The 10,447-nt window shown below is 36.7% G+C and overlaps 1 protein-coding gene across 1 annotated transcript; it reads left to right on the plus strand.

Annotated features, from left to right (window-relative positions):
• Nucleotides 1-9,481: 9,481 nt before the first annotated feature.
• Nucleotides 9,482-10,447, plus strand: LOC131488686 (olfactory receptor 52N4). The gene has a single exon (XM_058690545.1). The coding sequence runs from the start codon at nucleotides 9,482-9,484 to the stop codon at nucleotides 10,445-10,447; it is 966 nt and encodes a 321-aa protein (XP_058546528.1).

Raw genomic sequence — 10,447 nt, forward strand, 5'->3', positions numbered from 1 at the left:
TGTACATGAACTTCAGCTAATTTCAAATATGATGGGAAAAGTGAATGCCTTTGAGATGTCTTTTTCACATTGTAATACCATCTGAAAACAACAAGAACAAAAAAATATTCACAGTAGCTCCAAAATATTGATAAGAGCTGGATAAATTTGAGAATAGGAAAGACTTTCTACCAAAACAATCAAATGGAATAAAAACTAGAATATAATATTTATATCTCTCTCCTAAATTAAAATGTAATATAATAACAAAAGCACACTCACACACAACCAAAGAAATAAATGATCTATAACTTGAGCTATAGATCATGTTTGTTTATTGATAACCATTCCTTAGGAGCAACGTCTGTCTGTGTGAACAAGTGTCATTCCAATAATGTGCCTGCAGAGGGAGGAATAGAAAATACTTCAGATGAGCAAAGCCCAATCAGTGTATGATGCGGCTTGGGATAGAACAGGGCCATATGACCAAACCTGGATAAACATAACTCAAAGGATATAGATGAGTAGCCAGATATGAGGAGGAGAGAGAGACAGACAGACAGAGACAGACAGAGACAGAGACAGAGAGAGAATGAGAGACAGAGAGAGAGTGAGAGAAAGAGAAATATAGATGCACACAAGAATCTATCTTTTGTTCCATTTGCCTTTCCAGATCTCTATCCACCCTTTCTGCAGTGTTCTATACCCTAAAGGTCTTAAGCTCATGTACTGTGTAACCTGGGCTCCTTTTTTCCCAGCACCAGTTTAGGTTGTACCAATGGGAATCACTGGCAGGAGATTCGAGTGCAAGAAGAGAGTTTCAGTTATTTATTCTTCTCCTAGCCCACTTTGACATTGGGGTTCTGGCTGGATGTGCCAATGAAGCATTCGCCACATAGCCCATCTGCAATAGCTATAGCTTGTATGGTTTTACCCAAGAATATTTTTAAAATCTTCTCTCCGTTATGTTGGACAAGAACACAATCAAGTCATTATGTTGGTCTCCACTATTTTTTTCAACATCCATTTTTGTTTCCTTCACCTCAACTACAAGGCAGTTAATGGCAACTTCATTTAATTCTCCTGAGACTCTCATTTGTGTGTACCTTTTGTCTCTTGCTGAGACTCTGAATGACTCATGAGCTTTACTTAAACCACCACCACATCTACTGCAACTACTCCTCTGCCATGACTAATAGGATGTAGGCAGCATGAGGAAGTGAGAAGCAGATCTACAGATAGAAATAAAGAAGTCTGTAAGGCAACAGGCAGGTGCAGGATATTTATCCCAGTGAAAAACCTTTCCCTGGAAATATTCTTCTCTTTTCCATGATGCTAAAACCAATGAAGAGCAAAAATAAGGCTTGCCTTAATATGTTATGAATCTCATTATGATCTGGGCTTGTTTCCACTGATCCTATGATTAGAGTATCATTAAGTAGCTGGCATATTTTATGGATTATCTCATAAAAATTGAGGATTAGTTTGGGGCACAGGCCTACCACATGTTAATAGTTCTATTCCATACCATATACTGTCACTCACCTTACAGTTAAATATTAAAAGTAAATTCTGGCTTCCCACATAAACTTGAATTTATTTATTTTCATTTAAATGCTGATAGAAAAAAATACCCAATTTCCAGAGGACTCATAAAACTACTTTCTTTACGGTTAAGATGACAGAGAAGCATGGAGACCCTCAGGTTGTTTCATCCCTGAAAGTTACCTAGATTCACACAAAACAATTTTGTACACCTAGGAAATTGATCTGAGGATAGCACAAAAATCTGCATAACTTGAGCCACAGAGCTTGGAAGTGCGTGGTGTGGAGAGGTGAACTGAGGGAGAGAAAAGCCACAGAGGTAGGGAGGTGTTTTGGGGAAGAGAGGACAGAGAATGGGGGAGAGTGTGCTGCATCAGGAGAGTGTAGGAAAAACACTCCCTGAAAGTAGTTGGAGAGAAAGAAAGAGAACAAGTGAAAACACTTGCAGGTGATTGAACAAGAGATCTGTTCCCCAAAGCCACTGATGGGGAGAAAGGAGTGCAGAGTCTGAAGTTTTAGAATTCAGTGTCTGGCAGTGCTCTGGTGAGGAAGTAGGGTGAATCCTCAGGTTCCAGTTTGTGTGGTGTGAGGGGTCCACTTGCCATGAAGGGAGGAGTGGTTTTCCTGCTTGGAGTGCATTTGGTTGAGGCCATATGGCCTCCCCACAGGCAAAAGTCCCAGGGGACCCCTGAAAGCAGCCAGGTTTGCTGGTATTGGGACGAAGAAGCCAGAGTGCGGTGAAACCAGGCACCGACTGTGTGTTGTGCTATGCCATAATCTCTGACCCTCTACCACTGGGCAACAGCACAAGACATTGCTCAGCAAGACCCTCCCCCGGAGAACCAGCATGGGTCTAAGCTGCAGGGGTCTCTGAAGTATGGAGTTTTGAAACACAACACCATCTGAGATAAAACTCTGGAGGTGCCACCTGGTAGGCAGATGGCTTGGACAGGAATAGGATAGAGTTGGGGAGTGGATGGAGTCCTGACACAAAGAAGGGCTGCTTTATGGTGGGTTGATGAGAGCAGGAAGTTCCCATGCCAGAGACTAGGGAGCTGGGAGAAGCCACTTCCACCTTTCCCATGTACACATGCACGCACGTGCACATGCATGGGCATGTGCACCACAATGATCTATCCCAGGAAGCTAAGCAGCACCATCTAGTGGAGAACAGAGCTGTTTATCCAAGCTCCATCCAACTGTGCCCTCCAAGACATCCAGAAAACAAGCACAAATCCCTCCACCTGCTTGATATATGAACTATAGAGAGCTTCATAGTTTCAATTCTAGGGGAAACTGAATTTAACTTTATTTAGATTTCATTCTGTTTGCTGGTTCATTTGTTTTCTTGGGTTTTTTTTTTTTTGCTTCTGTTTTGGTTTAAATTGTTTTTTCCCTTTCTTTTCTTTTTCTTGGATACAGAAATAGAAAATTTTATTTTTATTTTCTTTTTTAAATTTTATTTTTTTATTATTTTTTACTTTATTTTTATTTTTCGAATTTTTTATTCCATTTCATTTTCTTTATTTCATTTTATTCTATTTTTTAAACATTTATTTATTATTGAGAGAGAGACACAGAGTGTGAGCAGGGGAGGAGTAGAGAGAGAGGGGGAGAAATAGAATCTGAAGTAGGCTCCAGGCTCCGAGCTGTCAGCACAGAACCTGACATGGGGCTCAAACTCACAAACTGCAAGATTGTGACCTGAGCCGAAGTTGGTTGCTTAATCAACTGAGCCACCCAGGAGCCCCATTTTATTCTATTTTATTATACAATTTTTTAATTAAAAATTTTTTCTTACTTTTTTTCCTTTCTTCCTTCTCTTTCCCCTTTTTCTCTATTCTATCAAGCTTCTTTCAACAAGAAAATCAAAACGCTACTAGGATGTAGCTTCCTTTATTTGATGTTGTGGTTTGTTTTTATTTTTTTAATGTTTATTTTATTTTTGAGATAGAGAGACAGAGCATGAGCAGGGCAAGGGCAGAGAGAGAGGGAGACACAGAACCTGAAGCAGGCTCCAGGCTCTGAGCTGTCAGAACAGCCCTTGTGGGGCCTGAACCCACAAACCATGAGATCATGACCTGAGCTAAAGTCGGATACCCAACCAACTGAGCCACCCAGGTGCCCTATTTTTAATTTTTTAATTGTATTTTTTTATTTTGTTAATTTTTTCTTCCTACAAAATTAAGGAATTCACTCCAAAAGAAAGAACAGGAACAAATGACAGCCAGCAGCTTAATCAACACAGATGTAAGCAAAATGTGTGAATTAGAATTTAGAACCATGATAATAAGAATACTAGCTACAGTTGAAAAAAGCATTAAATCTCTTTCTACAGAGTTAAAAGAATTAAAAATGCTATACCGAGATGCAATCTCAAATGTATGCCATGATGGCAAGGATGGATGAAGCAGAGCAGTGAGTGAGAAATATAGAAGACAAAATTATGAAGAATAATGAAGCAGAAAAAAAAGAGGGAAAAAAAATAAAAGAGCATGATACAAGACTTAGAGAACTCACTTACCTACAAAAAGGCATAGTATCTGAATCATAGGAGTCCCAGAAGATGAAGAGAGAAAAAAAAGGGAGGAAGGTTTATATGAGCAAATTATAGTGGAAAAAATGTCCTAATCTGGGGAAGGACACAGACATCAAAATCCAAGAAGTTCAGAGAACTCCCATTAGATTCAACAAAAACCAACCATCAACAAGGGATATTATAGTCAAATTCACAAAATACACAGACAAGGAAAGAAATCATGAAAACAACAAGAGAAAAAAAAGTCCTTACCCTATAAGGGAAGACAGATCAGATTATCAGCAGATGTGTCCACAAAAACTTAAGATGTAGGAGTGGCAGGATATATTCAACGTGCTGGATCAGAAAAATCTGCAGCCAAGAATTCTTTATCCAGCAAGGCCATCATTCAAAATAGAAGGAAAGATCAGAGTTTCCCAGACAAACAGAAACTAAAAGAGTTCATGACCACTAAACCAGTCCTGCTACAAATTTTAAGAGGGACTCTGTGATGGGAGAAAAGACAAAACAATATAAAAAAAGACCAAAAGCAACAAAGACTGGAAAGGACCAGAGAACACCACCAGAAACCCCAATTCTTCCCATTTTTTTACTGGATTATTTGTTTTTTGGGGGTTGAGTTTGAAAAGTCCTTTATAGACTTTGGATACTAACCCTTATCAGTTACATCATTTGCAAATATCTTCTCTTATTCTGTGGTTGCCTTTTAGTTTTGTTGGATGACCTTTTATTCAATCAAAATAACTCAATTTTGGAATGACTAATTATATAATATTATAAAAAATACCAGCCTATGTTATAGTATATTATCATCATTTTTTTTGTTAAAACATACATAATACATGCATATCAATACATTTACATATATGTAGTTTTAAAATCAGGATAAAAATATACCAGATTCATCTAGGTTGTAGAACTATAAGTGCTTTTTGATCTCCTTTAAAACACCTTTCGATTTTGCCAAATTATTCAATGTATGCTGGTATTACTTTTATCTATTTTAAATAGATAAAAAATTAAAACTAGTTATGTTTTTAAAAATTATCACTACCGTCATGATTATTTCAGGGTTTTATATTGATCTAATTTTCCTAACTCAATATGTGGGTGTAATAAGCCTAATCTTTCAGTGACTTTCTTTTTTATATTGCCATAACAGTCATCATTTGTCTCCCTTAAAAGTAAGCTTTTAAACCAGGGGCCATCACTTATATGTAAGTGATGAATCAGTAAATTCTATTCCTGAAGCCAATATTACACTATATGTTAACTAACCAGATTTTAAATAAAATCTTGAAACAAACAAAAAACAAACCAGGGATCATGTTTACATATTTCCTACCATAGCTTAGAAAATAGAAAGTTTTCAATAAACAGCCATCAAAAGGAAAGATGAAATAATACATGAATAAAAGAAGAAATTATAAAATGAATTAGTGTGTGAATGAAAAACTTCTCTGCTTAAGTGCTTTTGATCTATTTTTCCATAGGACAATGAAGGGGGAAAAGAAAATATAAATGTGTGATAAATATCAAGTCCTAGTTTTATGTAAAAATAACTTGTGCTCATTTTCAGTCTCTACCTTCCTGTACATACATGCTAACACACAAACACACACATATGAGATTATTCACTTATTTATGTATCAATATTTGGGCACTAAGAATGGAAAGTTATAGCTCTTTTTCTTCCTCCCGCAGAGGATAGCTTGATCCCCACACCAACACTTGTGTCTCCAATACTCTGACATGGTCCCTTGGGACACATAACACACATTTTCCTTTAAAGTCTTGGTTCAATAGTACAGATATCAAGGAAGTTGAAGATAGGCTGCTGCACATGCACAGTCATTCTAGGATTGCGATTTATTTTAACAAGATCTTAAATACCTGGACTAGACCGCATTCAGCCCACTGTTTTGCTATCCAGGAACTAAGGTATTTAAGACATACAAAAGAGGGGCTAGTGACAAGATTTCTTTCTTTCTTTCTTTCTTTCTTTCTTTCTTTCTTTCTTTCTTTCCTCTTTCTTTCTTTCTTTCTTTTTGTCTTTCTTTCTTTTTTTCTTCCTGTCTGTATTTGTTTCTGTCTTTCTGATTGTCAGTAAGATAAAGTGGAGAAGGGTTTGTGTATATATCAACTGCTTATTATTTTTCCAGAAATAAATCTTTGATTTCATTCACACAATTTGAATGCAGAAATATTGTGTGGGATTGGGTGTTTTTATTAAATATGTATTTTTCAAACTATGGCATTAAGATTCAGCATAATGCTATTGTGATTATGATTTTCTGTGTTATATCTCTATATAAATAGGAATCTTTATTTCAGTGGTGGTGGAAGTTGGGCATGAATCACTCTCATGACAATGAGAAATGGAAGAAGAGTTAGAAAATAGTTCTCCACCATTAGATCAATGACCAGATTGCTCCTGCTTCTTACCTGTCCTGCCCCTGTTTCTCAAAATCAGAGTGCAATTTTCTTTTATTATTTTCTAGTGAGACTGAGCTATGACTTTATTCCATTGTGTCCGGGTAGTAAAAGCCACATGGAGCAAACAACTCTCATATGAAAAGAAAAACATGGATATAAAAACAAATTTTCTTACCTATAGGGTTGAAGAATGAGGATATACTACAGGTAATATCAACTACATTTTATAAGTTTGGTGATAGTCATGTATTAATATTACTATTCCAGTAATCCTGTCTATAAGCCAGCATAATATAAGTCAAATTTCCTTGTGGAAGAAACTGAATTCGGTTGTATCAAATTATTTTGATTGAATAATAAAGCTGCTTAAATTTGTAGTTAATACTTAAGTATTTAATTTGGATCTTGAAGAGTTTTGCAAATATATTGAAAATGGGAACTAGTTATTGTGTGAGTATAAAGCCAGTTTTAGTGACTACAGCTGTACAGATAAAAAGGAGATTGAGGAGTATAAAAGGAATGCTTATCAAAGGAATGCTTATCTAGTATTTTTTAAAAATACATCTTTCCAAAAAGTGCAATTGTAATCCCATAAAAATATTTTCAGTTTTCAATTTACTGGTACATATTTCTTTAAATGTTTATTTATTTGTTTTGAGAAAGAGAGGGAGGGGCAGAGAGAGAGAAAGAGAAAATCCCAAGCAGGCTTCATGCTGGCAGTGGTCAGCTGTGTTGTTTTCAAATTTTTCCATACTCCAAATACCAAAGAGGATGTGTATTTTACATTTCACATTTAGCTGTTATATTTTTCTAAACCTGTTTTTGTGTATGACATGATTTAGGGAACAAGGTGTGTTTCTTTTTTCTCTCAACACACATCCATTGACTCAATAATATTGAAAATATAATACTGAAAATACCTTTTTTTAAAGTAAGTTCTAGTGCCACCTTGGGGCTTGAACTCTCGACTCTGAGATCAAGACTCTCAACCTCTACCGACTGAGCTAGCCAGATGACCCTTGAAAATGCCATTTTTGTTCTTAATCTGTTTCCTCTGTCATTAACTAGGTGGCTTAATGTGTGTTTCAGTATTTGGTTTCTGGACTCTGTATTTCTTACAATAATATTTTATCAGTATTTAAAAGGATAGGTAATATATTTGTAAGGAAGTTACATAAATTGTCCACATGTATACTTTTAGGAATTGGAAAGATGGGGTTAAAATCCATGTATTTCACCAAGACCCTACTTTTATTGTACTGACATGATCTTAGAGACATTGAAAGATCAAAAACACCTCAAGGAGATTAAGTGAATTACAAAAATCAGCTCTGGGGTCCAGGTGTTCTGCCTAATAAATTGGTGAAATTTCTACCATATTAGTTGACAATTTTCTATGGAAAATCATATGCACCTTTTCCTATTTCTAGTTATTATAGGGTTACTGGGAAGGTGATTAAAGAAAACCAATCAGGTTGTTTGGCAACTTTGGCCAGAGGTCCTTTCCTTTCAGGAAACAGAAATTTTACATAAATTGCTTGTTTGTGGATCTGCTAGATAAATGATTACCTGCAAGTTTAATCAGCTTCAATCTTCCATTAATTCTTATTTTGCTGACCTATTGAGCAAAGACCACAATATCTCAAAGTTTTTCATATCCTTCTTCTGCCCTCATTGCTGGGGATGGGGTGGTGGTGGTAGAGGTAGAGAGTATTCCCATGAGGGGTAGGAGGAAGATTCTGATTTTCTCGTTGCTTAATAAGTTTTTAAAGCACCTTGGAGTAAATTCCTGACCCTTTGGATTCTTGTGAGTTCTTTAGTATTTACTTTCCATTATCAAGGAATTAGGTATTATCATTACAAGATTCTTTATGATCTAGCTCCTGGGCAAATGTCCAGGTTATCATTTGTTACTTTCATACAAGTGAATTCTCATAGACTTGATCGTTTTGATTTCTTTTTATTGATTTCTTTATGTGTTTGTTTTGATTTCTATACTTGTACTTATTGACTATTTCCTCTGGAATTTCTTTTACAAATGTATCTCCCTTACAACTTGTTTTCCTTCAAAATACATACCAAACGCCTTCTCTTCAACATGGTCCTTCTTGACAATCACCAATCCCTCCTCCGAACACCCCACCAACAAAACACACATCCATTTTAATAACATACTGCTTATTTAAGACAATGTACATACTTCTATTTCAGTTTTTTATGTTTACTGTAATTATTACATTTACTGTGATTATTTCTGTGCACTTGGTCTCTCCATTAAACTCTCAATTCTTTAAAGGATGAAATTGTGTCTTATTCTCCACAGGATCACATTGTAAGAGCTCAGTAAATATTTATGAGAAATGAAGAGATTAATGAAAGAAGGAGATGCCATTTATCTACCCCAAATATTTAGTTAACTTGAAAATGAAGTTTAATTGTAAGTAGGGAATTTGGATTAATTAATTTTTCTCTTGGATGAGAAATGAATTTGATGTGTGATTAGAAATATTAAATTTCCATTTATGTTGTCTCCCACTAGAACCCAACTGAAATGTGTCCCATTGCTAAAGTTAGGAAAAAATGGGGAAAAGTTAGGAAAAAATAGGGAGATGCATATAGTTATTAATGGTAAGTAAGGTATTCTAACAAAAATTTCTTTAGAGAAGTCATTAACAGAGTTATACTCAATTATAAATCTATGAGGATGGAAATATTTTAAAAATAATGAAGATTCAGTGTCGGTGATGAGAACTTGAGTTGCTTAATAAGAAATTGTTAGATGAACAGATGACTTAATCAATGCAAAACAAATAGACAATAAAAACTAATCCTTGGACCTTAGAAATTTTGACTGATCATTAAAATGCACTATGGAATTTTAAAATGTTGAGGTGAGAGGGAGGCAGTATATATAAGCTATATTTTTCTTCTCTTTTTTGCCTACTCTAGGAAAACACACATGAATGTTAAGCCTAATTGATCATGCTAATGCTGAATAAAACAAACTGGACTCCAGCCTCATTCATTCTTAATGGAGTCCCAGGACTGGAAGACATGCACCTGTGGATTTCTTTCCCATTCTGCTCCATGTATGCTGTGGCAATGGTAGGGAATTGTGGGCTCCTCTACCTCATCCACTTAGAGGACTCCCTGCACAGGCCCATGTATTACTTTTTAGCTATGCTTTCCCTAACTGATATTGTCATGTGCTCTAGTACAATCCCTAAAGCTCTCAGCATCTTCTGGTGTCATCTCAAAGAAATTGGCTTTGATGAATGTCTGGTACAGATGTTCTTTGTCCACACCTTCACAGGGATGGAGTCTGGGGTGCTCATGCTTATGGCCCTGGACCGTTATGTGGCCATCTGCTACCCTCTGCGCTATTCAACTATCCTCACCAATCCTGTCATTGCAAAGGTTGGGCTTGCTACTTTCTTGAGAGGGGTGTTCCTCATCATTCCCTTCACTTTCCTTACCAAGCGCCTGCCCTACTGCAGAGGGAATATAATTCCTCACACCTACTGTGACCACATGTCTGTAGCCAAGTTATCCTGTGGAAATATCAAGGTCAATGTCATCTATGGTCTGATGGTTGCCCTCCTGATTGGGGGCTTTGATATCTTGTGCATCACAGTCTCCTACACCATGATCCTCCGGGCAGTGGTGAGCCTCTCCTCAGCAGATGCTCGGCAGAAGGCCTTCAGCACCTGCACTGCCCACATCTGTGCCATTGTTTTCTCCTACAGTCCAGCCTTCTTCTCCTTCTTTTCCCACCGCTTTGGGGGCCACACAATTCCTCCATCTTGCCACATCATTGTGGCCAATATTTATCTGCTCCTGCCTCCCACTATGAACCCTATTGTCTATGGAGTGAAAACCAAGCAGATACGCGACTGTGTCATAAGGATCTTTTCAGGCTCTAAGGACATCAAATCCCACAGCATATAA

Source organism: Neofelis nebulosa, chromosome 10 (assembly GCF_028018385.1).
Source record: "Neofelis nebulosa isolate mNeoNeb1 chromosome 10, mNeoNeb1.pri, whole genome shotgun sequence".
In the NCBI taxonomy this organism is placed as follows: Eukaryota; Metazoa; Chordata; class Mammalia; order Carnivora; family Felidae; genus Neofelis; species Neofelis nebulosa.

What these genes read in the sequence shown, in the direction of transcription:
- LOC131488686 (XM_058690545.1), top strand. Translation starts at nt 9,482, where the DNA reads ATGCTAATGCTGAATAAAACAAACTGGACTCCAGCCTCATTCATTCTT.